General features: G+C 26.8%; 7 protein-coding genes across 7 annotated transcripts; 2 read left to right on the forward strand and 5 right to left on the reverse strand.

Annotated features, from left to right (window-relative positions):
- Positions 1–1,228: 1,228 nt before the first annotated feature.
- PmUG01_12062100 (conserved Plasmodium protein, unknown function) lies at positions 1,229–1,684 on the forward strand (the record flags this gene model as incomplete). Its single annotated transcript, XM_029006852.1, has 1 exon — positions 1,229–1,684. The coding sequence occupies one exon, from the start codon at positions 1,229–1,231 to the stop codon at positions 1,682–1,684; it is 456 nt and encodes a 151-aa protein (XP_028863300.1).
- A 1,750-nt stretch (positions 1,685–3,434) lies between these two features.
- PmUG01_12062200 (conserved Plasmodium protein, unknown function) lies at positions 3,435–4,121 on the reverse strand (the record flags this gene model as incomplete). Its single annotated transcript, XM_029006853.1, has 1 exon — positions 3,435–4,121. The coding sequence occupies one exon, from the start codon at positions 4,119–4,121 to the stop codon at positions 3,435–3,437; it is 687 nt and encodes a 228-aa protein (XP_028863301.1).
- A 2,037-nt stretch (positions 4,122–6,158) lies between these two features.
- On the reverse strand, positions 6,159–7,601 carry PmUG01_12062300 (6-phosphogluconate dehydrogenase, decarboxylating, putative; the record flags this gene model as incomplete). Its single annotated transcript, XM_029006854.1, has 1 exon — positions 6,159–7,601. The coding sequence occupies one exon, from the start codon at positions 7,599–7,601 to the stop codon at positions 6,159–6,161; it is 1,443 nt and encodes a 480-aa protein (XP_028863302.1).
- A 2,477-nt stretch (positions 7,602–10,078) lies between these two features.
- Positions 10,079–10,780, forward strand: PmUG01_12062400 (mitochondrial ribosomal protein S11 precursor, putative; the record flags this gene model as incomplete). Its single annotated transcript, XM_029006856.1, has 1 exon — positions 10,079–10,780. The coding sequence occupies one exon, from the start codon at positions 10,079–10,081 to the stop codon at positions 10,778–10,780; it is 702 nt and encodes a 233-aa protein (XP_028863303.1).
- A 1,029-nt stretch (positions 10,781–11,809) lies between these two features.
- On the reverse strand, positions 11,810–12,295 carry ISU (iron sulfur cluster assembly protein, putative; the record flags this gene model as incomplete). Its single annotated transcript, XM_029006857.1, has 1 exon — positions 11,810–12,295. The coding sequence occupies one exon, from the start codon at positions 12,293–12,295 to the stop codon at positions 11,810–11,812; it is 486 nt and encodes a 161-aa protein (XP_028863304.1).
- Positions 12,296–14,870: 2,575 nt separating this feature from the next.
- On the reverse strand, positions 14,871–17,306 carry APP (aminopeptidase P, putative; the record flags this gene model as incomplete). Its single annotated transcript, XM_029006858.1, has 1 exon — positions 14,871–17,306. One exon carries the CDS (start codon positions 17,304–17,306, stop codon positions 14,871–14,873), a length of 2,436 nt encoding a protein of 811 aa, XP_028863305.1.
- Positions 17,307–21,315: 4,009 nt separating this feature from the next.
- Positions 21,316–24,591, reverse strand: KIN (serine/threonine protein kinase KIN, putative; the record flags this gene model as incomplete). Its single annotated transcript, XM_029006859.1, has 1 exon — positions 21,316–24,591. One exon carries the CDS (start codon positions 24,589–24,591, stop codon positions 21,316–21,318), a length of 3,276 nt encoding a protein of 1,091 aa, XP_028863306.1.
- Positions 24,592–25,696: the final 1,105 nt, after the last annotated feature.

Here is a 25,696-nt window from a genome sequence, read left to right on the forward strand (position 1 = left end):
AATGTAATTTGTTCACGCAGTATGTATGTATGTATGTATGTATGTATGTATGTATGTATGTATGTATTTAGCGCAAATGTAAAAATACGTAATTTGAAAAGGTACTATATACATAAATGTTTCTCGAAAAAAAATTGTGAAGTGTTGTAAGAAAAATACATACTGTTCTTAATTTGTTAACATTGAAATGTTTAAAGAAAAAAAACAAGTTTTACTATAAAATGCTTACATATTTTATAATACTATGTTTAGTGTATTTTATCTTTAGACATACATGTGTGTATTCCCAGTTCTGATTTATATGTTTTCCCGCTTTTTTTTTTTTTTTTTTTTTTTTTTTTATAAAATGTTATCCTTACCAAACAAAGTAGCTAAAAACTAGGAAGTTCTTACGTTTTTTCTGAACAGTTAAGGATAATTACATAAAAGATGTTATATTTAAATGGCTATATGAAAAAAAAAAAAAAAATAAATAAATGTAAAGTGTGGAATGATGAACTATGTATTACGAATTCTTATTATAGAGTAAGGGCTTTTGTCATAAAAAATCATGACGCATTCATAGTTTATTTAATTATCATCAGCATTGTAGAATTTATAACCTACATGTATATGTAAGGATGTATATATTCCCCATAATGTGTATTTATTGCGGCCAAGTTATTTTTCCTAATTCACAATTTTCCACTATATAATGTCCATTAAGTGAATTTACACAGTATATACATGTGTACACACATATATATATATATATATATATATATATATATATATATATATATATATATATATACGTAAATATATATATACAGATATTTTTTTTTTTTTTTTTTTTTTTTTGGCAAAAATGGTTAGCTATTATTTCTTATGTCTTAATCCAAAATTAAGTAGATTAAATTAATATTTTCTTCCTTTTTGCACTTCCTCTTTTTTTTTTTTTTTTTTATTTTTTTTTATTTTTTTTATTTTTGTTGTTGTTATTGTGAAGTATACATAAAGTAATTCTTATTTCATTTTATAAATTTTGTTTGTTATTTTGCGTGATATATAATAAATTCAGGATATTTTTATAAATTGCAAATATTTGACTGAAAGTTTTAGTGGCTTTATATTTATAAATCTTGGCGAATTTTATAAATTATTTGCGTTACATACACACATATACCCATACATACATATACATATATATATATATATATGTATTTACTTTTACGGTGCTGTTTCCACTATGCAAAACTTCAATTTTGTTCCACAAATAGACAACAAGGTGAATGTTGTTCAACCACAACCCTTTCAAATGTATATTCCTAATCATAATGTAATGTTTCCTCAAACATATACTGATAACACACAGCATTATAACCAACCGATATTTTTCGAGCCATTGCCACCAATATATGTTAAAAATCAGTTATTGCCTTCTCCAATTTTGGTGCAAATGCCAACGACAGTAGTTGTTCAAAATGAGTCTCAGCCAGCAATGGTACTTAGCCAACCTCCCTCAAATATCGTAGTAAAAAACAACCCACCCACGTCCGTTTTTGTTAAACAATCTAACCCTAATGTAGTTGTAAAAAATGAAGCTCCACTAAATTATGTGCAAAGTCTTGATATTTGCCAAGACGCAGTAGTAACAGATATGAATCGCCCAGGCATGACATCACTAAGTAAAAGTATGTTGTAAACGTAGAAAGGAAGGAAGGAAAAAATAGGACGTAAGAAGAAGGAATTAGGAAGTGGGGAGAAAGAAGGGAAGGAAGTTATTCGCATATGAGCCAGATCAGTGACATATGGAACAATTTTAGCAAAGGAAGAAGAAGAAGAAGCAGAACAACAACAACAAAAACAACAACAAAAACAACAACAACAAAAACAACAACAAAAACAACAACAAAAACAACAACAAAAACAACAAGAACAAAAACAACAAGAACAAAAACAACAAGAAAGAAGTGAAGTACAGTACAGTGAATGAAGTGCTACATGTGATGTCAACATGTTAGGGGAAATAATACAATATAAATATACATAAAAAGAATATCATATTATTATTAGATATTTACGCTTCTCCGTTTCTATTACATAAATACTAACTTGCTTTCATATGGAGGCCAAGAAATACCTTATATTTTAAACACTTCAAAAAGCAGGTAGAAAAATGCTATTGTAATAAAATATAAATGTAACAATTTGTGATGAAACAAATGCACACTATATATATATACTTATATATATATATATTTTTTTTTTCTCTAAATATTTGCACTGATTAAGAAAAATATATATATATTTCCCTTTTGTTTTGTAATTTTTTGTTTTTTTGTAATTGTAAGTTTGTCAAAAAATAGCTCTTCGTAAAGCTCTTCTGCGTTTTCTTCTTTTTCTACTTTATTTTCGTTTTCTTTTTCCTTTTTTTTTTTTTTTTTTTTTTATAATAAAAAAATTCCATTTTTATTATATTAAAAAAAGTTTAATTATTTAAAAACTGGGCATAACAAGACAAAAGTGAATACAACATTTTTTTTTTTTTTTTTCTTCACTAATATAGCATCTCATTTAAAAAAGTTGAGAAGTAATAGTTGCTTTAAAAATTAAAATTAACCAATTTATTAGTTAATGCGATAAATATAAAAACAGTTAAAAATGATACTTTCGTATAACAAAAAAGATAACGTAGCAGCAGCAGCAGCAGCAGCAACAACAACAACAACAACAACAACAACAATAATAATAATAATAATAATAATAGCAATAACAATAACAGTAACAGTAACAGTAACAGTAACAATAATATTAACAAAAAAAAACATTCATAATATATTAATTCATTAATTTATTACATTTAAAACGCTCATTTATTTTCTCACAAAAAAAAAAAAAATTGTAGGTTATTCTTCATCTTCCACTTCTACATTCTTGTACACAAGTGTTTATGCTGGAGCGGCACCCCCATAAAATTGGATACTTGGTTCTGTCTCTTCACATAATATTAAACAGTTTTATTTTCTTTAAATGTTTGCACTTTTTTGGAATACCTGTTATTGCGAGTGTTTTGGTTCTAGGGTGTGCAAACTGCAAGTTAATATGGAGTAAAGTGAATGGGTATCAACACATACATACGTTCATACGTATGTATATATTGTACGAATTTGCTTAAATAAACACATACAGTTGCCGTACGTTACAAAATAATTCTGCCTATTAAATTTTGGAGTTGAGTAAAAATCTCAATATAGTACATAACAAATTTTTTTATTTATTCTACAAGTCAATTTTATTAATAACGCTCAAATATGACCATTTATGTGCATATTAATGTATGCAATTTCGATATTTTTCAATATTTTTCGTTTTATTTCGCTCTAATTCGCTCTAATTCGCTTAATCTCGCTTCATTATTTTTGTTCTTACTATTAGTACATTCCCTTGTGCCTCTAATATTTCGAAGGGATATTAACATAGTCAGCATGTTTTTTCTCATATAAAATCGTATTGTAAGGTGTGTAATCTTTTTCGTTATTTAGAGTAACATTGCCATAATACACACTGTCGGTAGGTACTGCTTTATTTTCATATATACCATTGTGATTGTTATATACGTATGAGGGATCAAATGGGGCAATATGTTGAATAGTATTTATTCCGTTTATATTCTCTTTAACTGCCTGTTCTATTGTATTAGTATTATACATAGTAGCACTGAGGTCATTTAACTTACCATTTTCAGTTATCGAAAAATTGATATTACCATTGTTAGCACCATTGGAGCTATTGTTAGCACTAGCGAAACTATTGTTAGCACTAGCGAAACTATTGTTAGCACTACCGAAGCTATTGTTAGCACTACTGCAGTGATTGTTAGCACTACTGCAGTGATTGTTAACAGCACTGTTATTATTGTAAAACTCGTGGTAAGGTTTCTGAATTATGATATTCGGGTTTTGTTGTCGTACTATTATAGGCTGTGGATCTTCACTCTTTAAAATAATATTCTGCGGTGGTAAGTCCAAAGTGACAGGTAGTTTTGGTTGAGTATGGATAATTACAGCCGATGGTTGTCTTACAATTATAGGTTGGATGCTGTTGTTCTGCAACAGGACGTAATACAGCAAATTATCCATTTTGCAAATGTTAGGAAAAAAAAAAAAAAAAAGGAAGAATTGGGAAGACAGAACAGTAATGAGAAAGAAGGGGAAAGGAAAGGAAAGAAAAAAAAAAGAAAAGATGAGAAGAAAACGGATGGAAAAATTATTGTAACGTAAATAAAATCAGATAAAATGATGCGGGGATAAGGACAAATGAGTTACCATATTTCAAGAATAAAACAACTATATATATAAAACTACAACAGAAAAAGTAAAAAAAAAAAAAAATTAAAAAATAAAAAAGACAATTGCGCAAGAATGCATACTAATATGTATTTTTTTTTTTTTTTTTTTTTTGTTTTTATTTTTCACAAATCTTTGAAAAAATTACAGAATGTCTAACAAAACTAATTAACTTCTAACATGTTAAAACAAAAACGAACAATTAACAAATTTTATAAATTTTTTGTAAACAACATTGGACATGCTAGAAATATAGGAGCATTTCACATTTCTTTCTAACGGTTCATCATTGAAGTAGCGAGGATGTGCGTGCATATGCGTACAAGTGTATATAATATATATATATATATATATATATATTTATATATTTATATTTATAATTTTTTTTTTTTTTCCATTCATGTATGTATTATACGATTTGAAAAGTACCAACGTATCGCATACGCATTTTTTTGCGTTATTTAATAATAAAAAAAAAAGAAAAAAGAAATACGGACTTTTTTTTAAACATTCGAAGCTATGAATTTTCATTTTGTCATATTACGTATTATTTTACTTCAACGTACACAATTGTATTACACGGTTATTCGTATTTTTTTTTTTTTTTTTTTTGGACATTATTTCTTTTTATGTCTTATAATGGACAATTTTTGGATGTATAATTTATGTCCAGAAAAGAAAAAAAAAAAAAAAAAATGATCCCTATTTTGTTGAACATATTAAGAACGCCCTTTTTTTTTTATTTATGGTATTGCATAATGTTGCATTTTTCAAAAAGCATACCAATGTTTTATGCATCTTGTTAATGGGAAAAACAAATCATTTACACATTTTTAAAGCGAGTTATGTTTTATAACATTCTCTACATTATGAATAATATTTTATGATAATATGAAAATTGATACTTGTATGTATGTAAGTAGAACGTGTTACATTTTTGCAAAAATAATAAATGGGGAAATGTCCGGGCTTTATTTTCAAGAAAAGTGCACACGGATATCACAGATGTATATGTTGTTAACTGCGTGTTAATATTTTTGAGTTATTATCTGTGCTTCATTAATTATACATCATTAATGGTAAAAAATGAAATTTAAATTATTACATGTGCACTTTGCTGAAAAGTGTGCTGACTGCCTAAGGCATATCTTACGCATAAATGAATAAGCAAAAAAAATGTGCAAGATGAATATATGAATAGCTCCACATGTATGCATCATGATGTATGTATATGCCATTTTTAAAAATAAAAAATAATTAACACATTTTGAATTATTTAAGAACGTAAGAAACATAACACTAAATAAATAGTGCGCGATGTGTTGTTATTCTTTCACATGACTTCTAAAATGCGCAAAAAGGGTCTTTACACATGCATACGTTTATCGCGATATTGCTTGGAGATTTGCACACATATATACTTAAGTACGTACATATATAAATACGTGCATCTATGCATACTTATATATACATGTGTACGTATATATATGTATGTATATGTATGTACATAAATATATGTGCGTATGCATTTTCCCCTTTACATTTGAGTTCATATGGTCTCAATCAAAATCAACGTTTGAAACAAATACCCTTGCTTGAAAAGTACAACTCATATGGACAATACAACTCGTTTGCAATAATTCCTGAGCCGTTCTACTGACACTTTTAGAGTGATTTTGGCTAGCATACTAACAAAAGAATTTGTTTTCAATAAATATGCGAGCATTAAATGAAGAATGCCAAAACATTTTTTACAAGCAATGACGTATTCACATATGTAACGATATTAAATGGAGCATAATGAGCAACTCGTATTTTGGGTATATCGCATCAATCCCACACTGTGTGGTAATCCCCTTCACGATCGATTCTCTTATATGTGTGAGAGCCAAAGTAATCCCTCTGTGCCTGTACCAAATTTAAGGGTAAATCCTTCGAAGTGATCATTTGGAAATATGCTAGACTAGCTGAGATTGCAGGGATAGGAATGGAACACATGGTAGAGATATGAACAACTTTTTTTAAAGAAGGTAATTTGTTTTTCATTTCTTCAGCAAATTCGTCATCTAAAAATAATAATTCTAAGCTGTTATTATTTTTATATGCCTTAGTTATACGATCTAAAAAAACTGCTCTAATGATACAACCACCTCTCCATATTCTAGAAATTTCACCTAAATCTAAATTCCACTTCATTTCACGCGAGACTTGTCTTAATAGGAATAAACCTTGTGTGTAGGAGATTATCTTACAACAGTATAAGGCGTTTAGTAAGTCATTTTCAAAATTGTTCATTAGGTCATTACTATTTAAGTTATTATCTCCATTTAAATTATTTACCTTCGATGCAGTGCTAAAATATGTATCTGCTTTTGTTCTTAATTCTTTGAATGCACTTATATTACGAGAATCAAGAGCAGCACATATGGTTGGACAAGGTATACCTCTTTCAATGGATTCAAGCATAGTCCATTTTCCCGTTCCTTTCGCTCCTGCAATATCTAAAATTACATCTACTAAATAGTTATCTGTTAAGTTATCTTTTTTATTAAGAATTTTGGAGGTTATTTCTATTAAATATGAATTTAAAATACCTTCATTCCATTTTTTAAAAACGTCTGATGATTTTTTATTATCATATTTTAAAATATGTTTCATAAGATAATAACTCTCAGATATTAATTGCATATCCCCATACTCAATACCATTATGTATCATCTTGACATAATTTCCTGATGATCCGGGTCCTATATAAGTAACACAAGGGGAGGTTCCTACTTTTGCTGAACATTTTTCTAAAATATCCTGAACACAGTCATATGCATATTTTGAACCACCTGGCATAAAAGAACAACCATATCTTGCTCCTGCTTCACCTCCACTAACACCCATAGCTAAATATTCTACTTGTTTTTCTGTACATAATTTTATTCTTCTCTCTGAATTTAAATACCATTCATTTCCACCATCAATAATTATATCCCCCTTCTCAAAAAAGTTCAAAATATTTTTTATATTTTCATCCACTGCTGGTCCTGCTTTTATTAATAATATAATTTTTTTGGGTTTTTTTAAACTATTTACCAATTCTTCTAATGTTTTGTATCCATAAATAACTAAATTTTCTTCCTTTGCCCTTTTCAAAGTTACTTCCGTCCTTGCGTATGTTCTATTGTACACCCCTATTTTGAATCCTTTGCTCGCTATATTCAGACTCAGGTTCTGACCCATCACGGCTAACCCCACCAGCCCAATGTCGCACACACCCGCCATTTGGTACCAAAAAGGGGTCAAGAATGGATATATATATATATATATATATATATATGTATATGCGCGTGAGGGAACAGCTAAATGTGTACGTATAGCTGCGTATGTACGTACACAAATGTATGCACGTATAGCTTTATTTGTATATATAACTATATGCGTAAACGCCGAACGTTTGCGAATATTTGGGAAATATCGGAACAAGCGCTTTTCAATCTCCACGTGCAAGTGAAGTTGATAAAAATCAAGGAAAACAATATCTTCTTACAATAAAGTATATACGGGGAATATCTATGCTAATTTATGTGTTAATATAGCATATATGTTCCTGTGAAAAAGCTTATAATTTTATGTGCTTAGATCTACTCCTTAATATAGGAAAAAAGATCCAGATGGTCCCTTTGCACGTGCCCCTATATACATGTACGCATACTTATATGAATATACGTAAATACGAATATTTCACATGTATGAGCTTGCACATATTTACATATATATATGTGTATATGCGTATATATTTGTACGTATGCTGAAAAACTTGTGCATAGGGAACTATCGCAGTTCTATTTTCATATACGGGGAGTTATATCTTCCTCATTACTGCTGCTTCTATATTTGAGCGGGGAAAAAAAAAAAAAATATATATATATATATACTTCAACTGTCAGCAATTTTTTACCAATAGTAGCTTCAATACTTTTAATTAAAAAATTTTGTTAATTAATTTTGAATTATATAGAATTCATTAAAATGTATCTTTCCTTCTACTTTTTTTTTTTTTTTTTTTTTTTTGTAATATCGAAGGTGATCTACAAGTAAATATTTTTAACTGCCGCGATTTGGAGTAAAATATTTTTCTCAACAAAATTAATTGCACGTATTTATTACATGAAGTGCTCGATGTCAGGTTTATCTATTATTTTAATGGCCTTTCAGCATTAAGTCCTTGTTTAGTATTGATTTTAGCTGCTGTTTAGCATTAATTTTAGTGCTCTTTCAGCAGGGCTTTTAAAAATACCTGCACTGATAAACCTTGGTAATACTATTATTGCGTGCTCAGAAATACGCCCATTAAAACGTTTAATCAAACATATAAAAGTGCATATTGAACTATGCACGTAATAGTGCATTTGACTCGTTTCATATCAATATTATTTTAAGCCTAGCTTATGTTGGAGATTATAGTGCATATGTATGAATGTATGTATTGTATGAATGTATGTATTGTATGTATGTATGTATGTATGTATGTATGTATGTATGTATGTATGTATGTATGTATGTATGTATGTATGTATGTATGTATGTATGTATGTATGTATGTATGTATGTATGTATGTATTTTTGTATGTATGTATTTATGTATGTATGTATGTATGTATTTATGTATGTATGTATGTACTTAAATATGCACTAACGTATATTTGTATGCAACTATATATGTTAGCAAGTTTACTTGTATGTTCACTTCTCATCTTAGGGAGTTTTTAAAAGAGGACATATAATTATCATGAGCATATGATAATAACATAGGAAAATACTCGAATTTTTTTGCTTTATATTTGCAAACATAAAATAAAAAAATGTATAGAAAGGGGAAAAACATAGGGTATTTTATGTGTACCAATTACCAATATTTTCTTTTGTATCCATATATATTTTTATTTTTTTTTTTATAATATTTTATCATAATGACTCCCCACAGCCACATGTATAATACAACCTTACTGTGCACATGAATTTATAGAAGCGTAAATATATTCATGTATATATGTACATATATACCCATAATATACGTTTGCACAATAGTCTAGTCGAAGTACCCATTTTACGAAGAAGCAAATCATTGCTTACCATCTACACGTAAAAATAGAAAAGGGGCTCATTTCGTTTATTTTTTATGTATTAACATATTAGTATGTACATTTTGTTTTTGCAATAGAAAAAGTAAAGATCATAGATGAAGTTTTATGTGCTTTGAATGTATATGTAAAAAGAGAGGGGACAAGAAAAAAAAAAAAAAAAAAAAAATTTATTAGATAAGATTAAAAATGTATCAGAGGAAAATAATCCAATAGTAAGGTAAGAGGTAAGGAGGTTATAACTGCAAAAGTGTAGTGCATGTAAAAACTAGTTTTTAAAAAGGGATAAGTATCAAAAACAAATATGTGTATACGTATATATACAATGCATATATACATAAAAGCTGATGCACATTATATAAGACTTCACTGAGCTCACCGTTAAGGATGTATGAACGAATTATACCTTTTTTATTTTTTTATCGTATATGATACATACACACATATACATTTGTGCGTGCCCATTATACGTGCATAAATAGTTAAATACATATATGTATACAGGTGAATATGAGCTACGCACACTTAATAATGAAATTGTTACAGGAAAATAAGAAGGTCATTTATTACACCAATTTTTATTTTTCGTATGGTATTTTTTTATAACAAATTTATATGATGTTAAAAGTTATGACTCTGATCAGAAAAGATATTTTTTTAAGGAATAATTGTGATATATTAGCGGACTGCAATAAGATAAAGAAATGTGGAACCACATGTTCAATGGGCTTAGCAAAAGTAAGTAGTAACACATTTAAATGGTATACAACCTTGTCAGATGAAGCAGTAAAAGCGATAACAAATTTGAAGGATGTGGTGAAAAAACAAGATAAAAAAAAAAAAAATATTACAAGAGAGACTCTTAAAAATTGTCAAGGTCATAAAAGAAGATATAAATTATTTGGGGATAGAGAAGAATTTCATAATATAGATAGAGATAAGAATAACTTAATAATAGAACCAACTGATTCCTTTCGAGCTGTTATTACAACATCGAAAAATAATGTACATATTCAAGTTATAAACAAAAGTAAAAATTACAAAACCATATTTGGTTCCTTTGCTGGTAATGTTGGATTTACAAAATCATTACAGCAAAGTGAAAGATGTGCTTATAGGATTGGAGAAAATATAGCTAAAAAATGTAGAAGACTTGGAATTTTTTCAATTGATATAAAATTTAGAAGAATTATGAGAGTTGAAACTGTTTTACAAGCAATGTATGCTAATAACTTAAATATTACTCAGATTATACATGAACCTAGATTACCAAAATGTGGATTAAATTCATCCAAGCCAAGGAAAAGAAGACGTGTTTAAAGGTAATGGGGTATTTTTTATCAGCCAGGACATGCATCACCCGCGAGTGCGCATGTGTACATATATATACGCACATATTTGTGCATAACCATTTTGCGTTTGTTTTTATTGATATACCTACGAAGAACTATTTCATCATTTATTATGCTGCTCAGCCAGGAACTTATTATAATGAAATATATATTCAAAAGTAGAGCAAAATTATACTGTTTCTTTTTCCTTTTTTTCTTCTTTTAAATGTATTATAAGTTCCTGCTAATTTTTTTTAAAAGTCACTCTAGCCTCGTTGTTTTTTACAATTTTGCTGTCAAAAATTTATGATACACATGTTTTAAATTTTTAAAAAAGTTTTTTGAATATTAATTTTATAAAGTCTTACTTTTTAAACGTCTTATTAAAATATTATATGCATAAAAAAAATGATAAAAAATGACGTAAAAGGAGGTATACGTAAAAATATATATATATATATATATGTATATATATCTGCTTTTACATATGTATGTATAGTTGCAAATATTTTTTATATGTTGTACATAAAAAAGTAGTTAAATAAAAAAAATGCCCCTTAATGACTTATTTGTTGTAGGGGCATTTCCAAGAAACAAACAGCAATATGTAGAATTCCTACAATAATGACCAAATAACCAATAAATATTTGACACATCGCTTTCAATTTGTCGAATTAAATAGAAAAAGGAAAAAACATACTATTACACATATTTTGTACTGTTAATATATGGTATTTATTTTAATATAATTTTATATTTCCTTCTCATTTAAAAATGTAGGAAATTGAGGAATGTATTTTTTAAGTGTGAAATAATATAAGGTCATAACATTGGGATATCATATTAAAAAAAAGCTAAATATGTAATGAAAAAAAAAAAAAGAAAAAAAAAAAAGCGTGTTATTTTGTTAACAATATCTAGCTGCCTACGTGTGCAAAAATTAAATATAGTTGTAATACGATTTAGACCCTGTCATATAAAAAAAAAAAAATATATGTTCCTTAAATATATTTATATATCAGCTTATTACTTTTTCTCTGTAATTTTTAATAGCATGTTTTATTGCATCTTCAGCTAATAAGCTACAGTGGATTTTGACAGGTGGTAAACTCAAGTGGGAGGCTATATCATTATTTTTAATTTTTAAGGCTTCGTCAATCGTTTTTCCTTTTATTAATTCTGTTGCATATGAACTACTAGCAATAGCCGAGCCACAACCAAATGCCATAAAACGCGCGTCTTTGATTACATTGTCTTCAATTTTTAATTGCAATTTTATAACGTCTCCACAGGATGCCTTCCCAACTATGGATGTACCGATATTCTTTTCATTTTTGTCAAAAGAACCAACATTTCTTGGTTTATGGAAATGATCTTTTACATTATCACTATATCCCCGTGTATTTACGTAACAACAGTTATTCGTACTATTTGCATTTAAAAACCTTCCATATAATGATCCCCCATTCCTTTTACAAAACAAAGAAAAAATTTTACTGCTCATTTTTTTATAACTTGTAATGTAAATATACGTGTTAAAGCAGCAAAATAGCAAAAGTTTCCATTCATCTGCATTAATTTGTATTAACGTATGCACGTATTTATATATATATACATGGGTATATAAAGTATATAAAGTATATATTTATATGTACAAAACTATGCTACATATATTTTAAAATGTAAACTAAGTAGCTTTCACTTAATACGGTAAAAAATTCACATACACCTGAACTGTTAAGTTTTTTTTTTTTTTTTTTTGCTTCTTGTTAACGTAAAAAATATGAACATTTCATAAATAAACAAAATAATCACAAAAAAAAAAAAAAAAAAAGGTACGAATATTAAAAAAAAATAAATTTGCGGTAAAACGTTATAAATTTACGCTTTTAAATGTTTGAAGTAAAACAAAAAATAATTAAAAGTAAAATATATTTTAATTGTAATATGAGTGATAATTTGATAAAAAAAAAATTTAAATGCAAATGAATGAATGTTGCATTGCATAGAATATTGTATATATATATATATATATATATAATGAAAACCAAATTTTTTGGTAACTATAACGTTTTTTATATTTATTTTTGTACGGAAAAAATGAAAAATAAATTAACAAAGTCAATTGGATGCTTCAGAAAATTTGTACATAAATGATGTAGTAAAAACAATTGTACGTACAACATAAATGTTAGTATGTTTTGTACCAGTATTATATGCGTATATTTATTATATATATGCATAAAAAAATATAATAAACATGGTATAATGTAAAATGGAGTGAGCCAGTAGCGCTTAATAATCAATTGTCAATTAAATTAAATTAAATTTCTTGAAAAATTATATAAAAAAATATATTATTGAAATATATATTAATTAAACACGTCAAAATCTTTTTGGTTTTATAAAATGATCCAACAAAATTAAGTAAAATTGTTATAAAATTTTATGCCATAGCACGATACGGGGGTATATAATATAATAACATCATTATTTATAGTAAAAAAAAAACAAAAACAAAAATTTTCACTTTTTTTCTGAAAATTAATAATGCTGTGAGAGCATTTAAATATGCATATGGACATATATATATATATACATGCAAGGACACTAATTTTTTTTTTTTTTTTTTTTTTGTCTAAAAATATTGTATATTTTTTTAAAAAAGGGTTTTGCTTTTTGCTTTTATTTACGTAACGAATATTTTCTCTTAAATTTTTCCTGAACAGTTAATGTTAAAGGAAAGAAAGAATTGATATTTGAATAAAAATATATAGAGAAAAAATGTTTATAAAAATAAGAACGAAAATTTTGGTCTTTCATGATCACCTTTTTTATTTCCTCTTAGTTTTGCATTTATATATATCTATTGTTTTAAAAATACAATGAACTTTTTTATATAAAGTTTTGCGAGCTGCTGCTTCTGTTTTCTTTTCGCTTATATGTGTAATGGTTTGTGATATGACCAATAAAACCATATCAAAAATATCAGCTTTTTTATTATGCGTTTCATTTTTTTTCTATTTAGCAATATTATTCTTTTAACACTTTGTGTGTTTTTACTTGCAAATTGGGGAATTAAAATACAAATTTTTCTTGTACAATTTTATTACTTTTTTTTTTTTTTTTTCATAGCATGTGCATTTTATGCATTTATTAATGTTGTATCACGATGTGTCAAATTATGGCATTTTTTACCACTTGTTTTTTTTCCACACGCCAAAAAAGAAATGGCCAAGAAAAAAAGAAAATTTCCCACACATGTACAAAAAATAATAAAATATTACTTTTTCATTTTTGTTTTAAAAATATTGTTTTCCAAAAGGAGTGCATTTATACTATTAGTTCGTTTCGTCCTCCACCCCAGTGTTCATTATATAAACAATATGCCTCTTCGAAAATGGAAGAAAAAATATATATTCGCTTAAAAATATTGCTTAAATGGTATTGTGCACCTTAAATATATCAGTTGTTTGCATGCACGCTATATAAGCTTTTAAAAGAAAGGTATGACATACAAAAAAAATGTCTTCTAAAAAAATATATACGTGTAAACGTGTATATGGTACATTTATGCATATGAATAATGGAATATTTTCCATGCAGTTTCTGCGTAATATGGCACCTACCGTTATAATTTATAAAGCCACACAGGGGTATAATCGCACACAAGTATAAATAACAAATGTTGTAAATATACGCATAAATTGTATTTCTGGGTGTATTGAATAAACGTATACGTATATATATAACACAAACATGTACATAGACGCATTTCTAGTAAAGACACACTACACCTACTTCCTTTTATACTTTCTCACTTTGGAACATAAAAATAAAAAAAAATAAAAAAAAAAATCAAAGCTATATGCATATATATATATATATATACTATTATATAAGTCGAATGAAAAAAAAAAAAATTCTTAAATGTACAGATATATATATATATACTACATATGTCGATTTAAAAAAAAATAAAAAAAAAAATAATAAAAACTATAATGTGCACAAATATAAATCGATAAAAAAAAATATACAAAATGGGAAATCAGATGGCCGAAAAAGACAATGGTGAACTAATTGATTTTAATTGGATCGGTAATTTCTATTAGGTACTTTTCTATTGCTTGTCCATATACTGTTGGATTTTTTTTCAAAATTGGCATGAGCGTTTTTCTAATAGTTTCATGATATTCATTGATATCTCTTATTTCATCAGTAGTTAGGATAGAAAAATCTAATAATTTTTTTTCATATGGATAAAGGGTTAAATCTTCAAAGGACAGAAATTCTAAATTATTATCTGTTCTTTTTTTACTAATAACATATTGCATATTTTCAATTCTAACACCAAATTTATTTTCCATATAATATCCCGGTTCGTTAGAAAGGACCATAGAAGGTTTTAATGGTGTACCAGCAGCTGGTGATATGGAACAACCTCCTTCATGAACATTCAAAAATAAACCAACCCCATGCCCTGTACCATGATTATAGTCAAAATAATGTTTAAACAAATTTTCTCTTGCTAAAAAGTCTAGTGCCATTGAATTCGTATAATTAGTAAAGATAACCTTTCTTAAATGTAAATGTCCTTTTAATACTAACGTGTAGATTCTCTTTTCTTCTGCTGTGGGTTCACCAAAATGAGTGGTTCTAGTTACATCTGTCGTACCATGTAAATATTGTCCTCCTGAATCTAGTAAATAAATACTTGGTGAAATTTTTGTATTTGTCGCTTCTGTACATTCATAATGAATAACAGCAGCATTTGATCCTATCGCTGATATAGTTGTAAAGGATGGGAATAAAAAGTTTTGTTTTGTTGATCTAAAATGATCTATTTGATTTTTTAAAGAAATTTCGGTTTCATTAAATAACTCTTTCGTTTTTCTTTTTTCATCACACCAGTGAAAAAATTGTAACAATGCTAAAGCATCTAACACATGTGCTTCTTTCATGTTATCAATTTCGACATCATTCTTCACAGCCTTCATATCCACAATTGCAGATTTTTGAAGCAATATTTTTTCCTTATCAAAAAGCATATATATAATTAAATTGATAAATGGACTCAACGATATTTCGTAAGTTTTCTCTTCCGTACTGTTCCTTCTGCTATTCAGCTGTGAACCTGTTACAACAACACTACTGTTACTGTTGGCCGTTAGAGCAGTGGACGTAGCAGAATCATTATTACTATCACCCTTGTTAAGCTTCGTCTTTGATGATACATTATCTCTCAAATACTCAACAACTGTTTCGTATTCCATAACAGTAACATGAATGGTATTTAGATGTCTAATAGCTCCAGGAGTTAAATTCTTCGATGTCGTAAACAAAATAATTTTATCAAAATCGCTATTTTCCCGGTTAAATTCAAAATAAAGATATGAATAAAACAAGGGAGAATATTTGTAATCATATCCACGTAAGTTTAAAATGTATGCTATTTCATCCAATTCAGATATAAATAATTTATCTACTACTTTATTATCAAAGGCAAAATGTTGTCTTAATTTTTCAATTTTTTCTCCTGCACACGCACCATTGAATTTTCTTTCATGAATATATATACTTTTATCACCCGTATCATGCGGAATTTTTATTTCTACTAATGATTTTTCTAAAATTAAAAAGTTTATTAAGTTATCTCTATTTGTGATATCATCAATGGAATCCTTTTCATAAATAACTTTCTCTTCAATAGTTTTATCTGGATAAGTATCTTCTACTTTAGTCTTTAATTTTTCGTAAAAGGAAACACTAGTACATTTTCCATCAAAAGCAACATTATTAAATTTTAGAGAAGATATGGTTTCAAATATCTCCTCTTTATTTGTTATTCTACTAATTTTAAGTGTAAATACAGAGTGATCTATTTCATTTTGTGCTTGTAATTCGTACAATGTATTAACATATAATATATTCTGTTCTTGTGTTATTATTAAAATTCCATCAGCTCCACTATAATTACTTAAATAATATATTTTTTTATCTTTATCATTTATTATCTCTGAATTGTGCTCATCATTATTTATTAATATGTACATGTCAATCTTCTTTTCCTTCATAATCTTTTTTAACTCGTTTAATCTTTCCATATATGGTTTCATCATTGTGTTATCGTTGTTACTACTACTGTTCATTGTGTATAATTCTTCGCCAGTATGATCTTTCTTTTCTTCGCTTAAATATTTGTTACTCTGCTCAATTATTTTACGAAATTTCTGTTTAAAAAAATTGCCACTTATCTTTTCTTGATTACTCAGATCAAAATTATTATCTCTGTTGTTAAAGTCATTTGAGAAGTTATTTGTACTGTTCGCACTGTTCGCACTGTTCGTACTGTTAGTACTGTTGGTGCACCCCGCACTGCTCGTACCGTTTGTATTAATTATATTATTTATACTGTTTGCCTTACTACTACTGAAATTACGTATCACGTTTATGCAAGCAGAAACATAATTTATCCTATTCCCTTTATATAAGAAATTTAAATGGAATACCATTAACGAGAAAAGTGTGTATGCAAACGCATTTAAACGCATGTTTACAAAAAAAAAAAAAAAATATAAAATAATGAAAAATAATGAAAAATAATGAAAAAAAATGAAAAAAATAATAGCATATATATATGATATATATATATATAATAAACTTAGAAGGCTCGTTTGTACTGCGCGTTTTTTATAGTTATAGCAGTTGTAGCAATAGTAGCAGCAATAATGGTAACAACAGTGCTAAAGTAGTGGTATAATATGGCACAACAATGGCAAAATAATGGTAAAAAAAGGGCAAAAAAATAGCAAAAAAATAGCAAACTAATGGTAAAATATTGGCTACAATTCCATTTTTAAGAGAGTGCACAAATGAACACCTCATGCATACATATATATAAATATATATAACATGTACATACATAATATATAAAATATATATTCAATATATGGTATATAATTACATATGCACAAGAAGTTCTTGCGATTAACTTGTCCCCTTGTTCACCTTTTTGCTTAGTGGTATTATTTAATTTGAGAAAAATTCAAAAGAGTAAAATTAAATTGACGTTAAAATTAAAATAAAATTAAAAGGTAAATTTTGAGTTTTGATATATTATATACTTCCACAAGCAAAGAAGAGTTTATACATTATCCATAAAAAAAATAAAATCAAATCAAAGGTAATAAAAGTTGGCCCAAAAAGAAGCTAAAAAAGTACCTAATCAAATATTTTATATAAAAAAGAAAAATAATCTATAACAATATAAAGAGAAATTTACAAGATCAAAAATAATAATATTATGTATTGTAGATTTACAATTAATATAATATTCACAAATATTCCTTTTTTTTCTAATGTACTTATACCTACATATATACATACATACATACATATATATATATATATAATAAAATAATGTAACACAATATAAAACAATATAAAAAGGTAAAAAAAAAAAAAAAAAAAAAGTAAAAAATAGTTTAAAACTGTTTAAAAAATATAAAACAAAATATTTCTATTTTTTTTTTTTTCTTTTGGTGAGAAAATGATGAACTTTTTCAGTAAAATTTTTCTATTAAAACAGGTTTTTATAATTCTTACATGAAAACTTAATTTCTACTTAAAAAAAAAAATCAAAAGCTAAAAAATGCATAGAATAATGAATAAAAGAAAAAGTTTCCAGTGGGACTCTTAAACAATAAATATAAAGTGGATAATTGAATGAATAAATGAATGTACTATAATAATTGATGTACGCATGAATGTACTATAATAATTGATGTACGCATGAATGTACTGAACTAATAGATGTACAAATGAATGTACTGTAATAATTGATGTACGCATGAATGTACTGAACTAATAGATGTACAAATGAATGTACTAATAGATGTACGAGTAATTATACTAGCTTATGCAGATTATAAAAAAAAATTAAATCTGTATCGGAAACAAAATTTTTTAAAATTAAAAATTCCTAGGAAGTTTCTCCCAATTTCTCCTCATATAGTGCATTTAAGGCCAAGATAATTCAAAGATGATGATATTTATTTATGAAGCAAAATATATGGGATAAAAAAAAATATATACATACAACATATATAATAACGTGTAGATATGCATATATATGTATATATATATATGTAAATATACTTGTGCAGTTATACATGTTTATAAATGCATTTATTATATATCACTTATATATATTATGTACACTATATATATGAATTATCATATATATATATATATATATATATATATATACTTTTGTATAAATATAATATATTATATACTCATTAGTTTACGAATTATTATTTATATTATTGTATATATTATTATATACATATTTTGAAGTAATGCTAAAGAAATCCCTTTGCTCTTTATAGTATTGGTTTCATTCATGAAAAAAACGTAGAAAAAGGAAAATTTTAAAAATTGAAAGTGTTTTACGAAATTTATAAATATGAATATATGTTTATATACATATATATTGTGAATATAGACCTTTTAAAAAAGATGCTTATAGGAATAAGGAGTAACATATATATATAAGTCATAAATTGAGAGATCGAATAAATTTTTTTAAATAATATATGTAGTATTCGTCATTGTAAATTGCAAAAAAGAGTTTAGGAACAAATTGGTTCAGTGTTAAATAATTAAGCGATAAGTTAATGTTATATTTCTTTTTACAGCTTTCTTATATATAAGAGAGATAAAGAACAACATACATACTTATGTATGTATGTATGTATGTATGTATGTATGCATGTATGTATGCATGTATGTACGCATGTATGTATGCATGTATGTACGCATGTATGTATGCATGTATGTATGTATATATGTATGTATATATAATAAAATTTTTGTTTTTTTGAAATTACCCAATTTGCAAGCATGTTATTACCTTTGAACATATGAAAAATAAGATACTGTACAAAATAAAAATAATAAACGAGCTACATTAAAAAATGAAAACTTCTCTATTTTCCCATATTTTACACATGTACAATTTTTCACATGTAGATTATACAATTATTGGTGAAATAGTGCATATATTTTTTGAAGTCATAATATGTATGTAAAATTACGTATTTAGTTAAAGTACCAGTGGTACAGTTTACATATATATATATATATATATTGGGGCAGGGTATAAAATTATTATTTATGCTTTTAAAATAATACAATTTGTTAAATTTTTTAGCTTCAGAAAATAGTGTTACTTGTTTTAAAAAAAATATGAATTGGAGAAAATGTGTTCTTATTATTCCACCTTACGGATATAAGGCAGCTTTATTGTTTTGCATACATATTGTGCATATACATTTTTCCTCTATATTCTGCATAAATATAATGTATATATATATATATTTTTTTTTTCAAAGAAAAAAAAAAGAGGTACATTATCACGGACCTTCCTCTTTACATACGTACGTAGGTACTTTTGCATTTGCATGTAATATTATTATTCATTTTTTTTTACCATAAAATATGTGCACCATTTGCTGCGGTATTTTATTTGTTTAAGGATTTTCGACTTCGTACTACCTTGTCCAGTATGACGCAAACAGGGCGCTGAAAAGTGTTCAATAAAGGGTTATTCGTCATTACATAAACATATATGTGCATGTATATATATACATATATGTATATATATATATATATATATGTATATATATATATGTATACATCCAAATTTATTTCTTTAGTTTTTTTTCTCTGGGCGATATGCTCTTTTGGAATAGAAGCTACATAATGTTTCGTTCTTTTTGTCATTCAACGCATAACGCATATTTTTACCTTAACATTCGAACTGGAATTTTTTATATTTTTTTTGTATTTTTATTTTTATATTTCATTTCGATACTACATGGATAGACATTAATAGGTTGATAAGCTTATCTACTGATACACGCGCACATATATATTTCCGTTATCTTGATTCTTAATTTTTAGCCCAATCCATTTTGGGCCTTTTTCCCATATTTACTAATTGCTACAATGTACTCATAACGCGTCTACTCATTTTTGTAGGCTCTTGTTAACTTCGCACATTACGGCTAATACGGCTAACTGTGCTGGTAGTACTTCTATCCGGTCTGTTTATATCTTCTCCGGTGAAAGTAGTACCGTTTTATCATAATAATAATAAATATTATTATTCTTATTATTATTCTTATTATTATTCTTAATATTGTTCTTATTACTACATTTACCACAGTAGTAACTGATATGCATTGCAACCACTGGGTATGTCTATTATAATTTTTATGTTTCTATTTGTTGTGTAACTCGTACTTTACCCTGTAGTGTTGTTCTTCATATTTTCTTGATTATATGCGCTTTGTCCATTGAGCCTGTTTGGCGTGCATTTTTTAGAACCATATTTATAAGCACTAATTTGTGTATTATAATACATAGGTAGGAAACTTTTTCGACCCCATAATGATTTCGAAATCGTTTCACGATGTTTGCAAAAAGCGTTTAATTTTGTGTAACTTGTGTGGTTGTCTACAATGTATACCTACATTTAGTTATATGCATACATGTGCATCTACCGGTACAATTACCAGTACATTCACAAGTGCACCTATTTCCCCCACGGACACTATCCTTTTTGTGAGTCGAGCTTACCAAGCTGGTGTTCTTGCTTGATTTATCATCATTGCCATATATATCTGTATGATTTATCTGTTGATCTAACAATTTCTGGATTAATATATGATAGCTGTTATTTTTGTTGAGATCAAAAAAGTTAAAAGGACAAATAATTTTTGGATTATGTAAAATATTAGATAAATTATTATCAGCTAAATTATACGAAGGGGAGGAAACATTAGGAATAAATTTATCATGATTAAGAGGAGGTACCAAGGTATTTGGAGAAAAAGAATTCGAATTTTTATGGACAAGAACAAAATGAGAATATAAGTAGTTATGCTTTGATATCATTCTAATAGTTTTGTTTAGAAAAAGATGATAAGCTGTTTTGATGAAATTCATATGTTCATTTTTGATTTCGTTAAATACGGTATTGTGATTTAATCTATAAATTTTACAAATTTTAGTTATAATCAAATGGTTGTAGTAAGTACCTTTTTCAATAATAATTTTATATAAACAAGTATTACAATTCATTAAGTTACATCCTTTTTCTGAATTGTACATAATATTTTTTATTTTCTTCATATTATGATTAGTGTACCATATGTGACTTTTAATATTATGTAAAGTGTACCTCTTTTTAAAATTCACATTAAGCATATTTTGAATTAAATGTTTTGCATCTACTGAAACATGCAATTCGAAATGTAATATACCTTTTATAATTGTCTGGAATAGTTTATGTATATCATTATGATTAAAGGGTAGTTTTCGGTTAAGTAGTAAAAAAATGATAACACCTAGAGACCATACATCTGTCAGTTCAGCATGATATTTATTACCCAATAAAATCTCAGGGGATGTATAATAAGGAGATCCACATGATGTTGTCAATAAACTATTCTTCCTATAAATTGTAGAAAGACCAAAATCTATTAATTTAACATTTTCATTATAATCTAATAAAATATTTTCTGGCTTTAAATCTCGATGAACTATATTATTTTTATGTAAATAATCTATAGCACTTATTAATTGATAAAATATGGTCCTTGCACTATCTTCATTAATTTTTTTCTTTTCATATATATATGTTAATAAATCACCTTTCGGCAAATATTCTAAAATCATGTATAAATTATTTTTGTTCTCATGTACTTCGTAAAATTTGCATATATGATTATGATCAATTTTTCTATGTATTTCTATTTCTTTCATTATTTTATCATAACTAATTAAGTTTAGCAATTTATTTTTATTTAATATTTTAATTGCCACCATTTCGTATGTATGCATATGAATACCCAGGCAAACTTTTCCGAAAGTCCCCTTACCAATTCTCCTTGTTATTATGTAATTTCCCACTTCCTTACTGTTGTTTTTTACGATCAATATTTTGTACATTTTGTTTGCAATCATTTTTTGGTACTCATTTTTTCGGTCAATTTTTTTTTTTTTTTTTGGACAGTTTTTAGGTGCCTCTTTGCATATCCTTATCTTATCACTTGGCTTAATCTCATTTGGCTTACTTTCACTTGGCTTACTCTCACTTGGCTTATTCTCACTTGGCTTACTCTCATTTGGCTTACTTTCACTTGGCTTACTCTCACTTGGCTTACTCTCACTTGGCTTACTCTCACTTGGCTTACTCTCACTTGGCTTACTCTCACTTGGCTTACTCTCACTTGGCTTACTCTCACTTGGCTTACTCTCACTTGGCTTACTCTCACTTGGCTTACTCTCATTTGGCTTACTCCAATTTGGCTTACTCCCACTTGACATATTTCCAATTAGCTTATTCCCGCTTGGCACGTTACATCTCGATGTGGCCCCCACTTTGAGCTGTGTACCCAGGGTGCCCTTGTGCTCCTTTACCAAATTTTGATATATTAATTTTTCCATCTCCTCCCCATTCATCCTTCGTTTATTTAGAAGAATGGTGCTCACTCTGCACTCACTCACATGGTTACTATGACTGGGTACTTGTATTTCTATGGTTAAAGACTCTATATTTTTGCTACTGTTGTCAGTAGTATTCCCATTTGTAAATGATTTATTTTCTATGCTTCTTTTTAAATTAACATTCCGATTTGATCCCTTTTGTGTGTAACTTATTTCACATTTGTGCACATTTTTTGAGAACTTCTGATGGATGTTCATCCGTATTTGCTTCCCATTTTTGTTATTTTTTACCTCTTTTTGATTTACATTACATACGCGTTCTTTTTCTTCCTGAACATGGTCAGATTTTATATTACATTTTTTTTCCTCTTCATAATGTTTGAGCGTATTCTTTTGATCACTTGTTTTATGTTCAATATGGGGTAAACAATTACTTGAATTTTCAATAAATTTGTTATATGTCAAATTTATATTTGTTCTAACGGATAATTTGTGTTCTTCTAATTTTCTCATATCCCACAAATTCTTCTTTACACGCGAATTTCCACACGTGTCTGTTTTTTTTTTGTTCATTGTAGATCTGTTCCTAGCCGATTTTTCATTTTTAAGACTGCCATATTTTATTGTCTTATTTGTTTTTAAATCTAAGCTCGAACTATTATTATCATTTTTACTCGCATAATATTTGCAATGCTGTATTTTTTTTTTTATTTTTTCATCAAGTATGAGTTCATTATTTTTTTTTTTCAAAAGTTGTTCAGGACATTTTTTACAATTCCCTCGATTTTCCTCCTTATTTATGTGAATTAATTTGCATGAGCTTTTTCCCCGTTTATTCGTTTGTATACGAGAAATATTATCCTTACTATGACTATTATTGAGCTTATTATTGTTATTATTACGTAAACGTATATTTTCAAAACGGGGGTGCAAGTTTATCTCTTTTTTTTCCTCATACACCCTAACACCATCGTTTTTGCAACTCCCCGTTGTGATACATAAACTGTTCTTATTTGTGCTACTGACTAATATGCGCTTATTTTTATTTAAAAACGAAATGGTGTTCACATATTTGTCGTGCCCTTTTTCGTATAACAGAAGTTCCAGTATATTTTTATTATTTTTTTTTTCTCCTATTTCGTAATTTTTTGTTTGTCTATTTTTTCTATAAATGAGAAGATTATCGTTTATTTTACTTTCTCTTAAGGGGGTAACTGGAGCGGGCCTTTTCCCTCCTTTAGACGTATGTAACTTTTTATTTGCATGCCTACTGTTTATCATATTTTCAAATTTGCGCAAGGAATAAATATATAATTTTTTAATTATTTAATTACTCAATTATTCAATTATTTAATTATTTAATTTTTTAGTCATTTAATTATTTGATTATTTGATTATTTGATTATTTAACTATTTAATTATTTAATTATTTAATTATTTAATTATTTAATTATTTAATTTTTTAGTCATTTAATTATTTGATTATTTGATTATTTAATTTTTTAACTGTTCACTTTTTTTCATAATATGTTCATGTATGTGGAGAGCACGCACAAATCGTCTTTCTTAAAGGTTACGAGTAAAAAAGGGAAAAAGAAAAAAAAAAGAAAAAATAAGAAAAAACAAGAAAAAATAAGATAAAATAAGATAAAATAAGATAAAATAATACAAAATAATACAAAATAATGCAAAATAATGCAAAATAATACAAATATAATGCGAAATAATAAAAAATAATGCAAAATAATACAAAATAATACAAAATAAACAATGACATTAATAAAAAGCACATGTATACGTATATGCTGCTTAACACTAAACACTAATATTGACGTTTTTCCATATTTTGGAATACTGGTTTTATTTTTTATTTTATTTATTTTTTTTAAATGTGCTTTTTAATTCCTTCCTTTTATCATAGTATTATTTCTTATTTTAATCTACTACTTTTGCCCATTTGAATGCACGTAGGAGTGGATATTATATATACACAATATACATATATGGGGTAGCAGGATTCAGTGAAATCTTTATTTTAAGTGTTTTATTAAAGATCTAATTGTAAATATTCAAAGCACTCAATAAGCAAATAAATTTTAAAAAAGTTATTTTGACAACGGGGCACTTCTCTTTGTGCTGAGTTGTTTAACAGCGAAAGTTCAAAAAGTTGTGCTAAGCATTTATATATATTATACATGTATATGTATATATATATGACGATTTTAAATTAATTAAAATATTGGTAAACTCTTAGTGTTTTGCGCAATTGGAAAGTGAAAAGTTCACAAAAAAAAAAAAAAAAAAAAAAAATATTTTAAGAATAATTCTAACAAAAATAAAGACCACAAGGAAGTAGATAATATATCTGCAAGTTATACTATTGAGA

The sequence above is a fragment of the Plasmodium malariae genome, assembly GCF_900090045.1.
Source record: "Plasmodium malariae genome assembly, chromosome: 12".
NCBI classification, from domain to species: domain Eukaryota; phylum Apicomplexa; class Aconoidasida; order Haemosporida; family Plasmodiidae; genus Plasmodium; species Plasmodium malariae.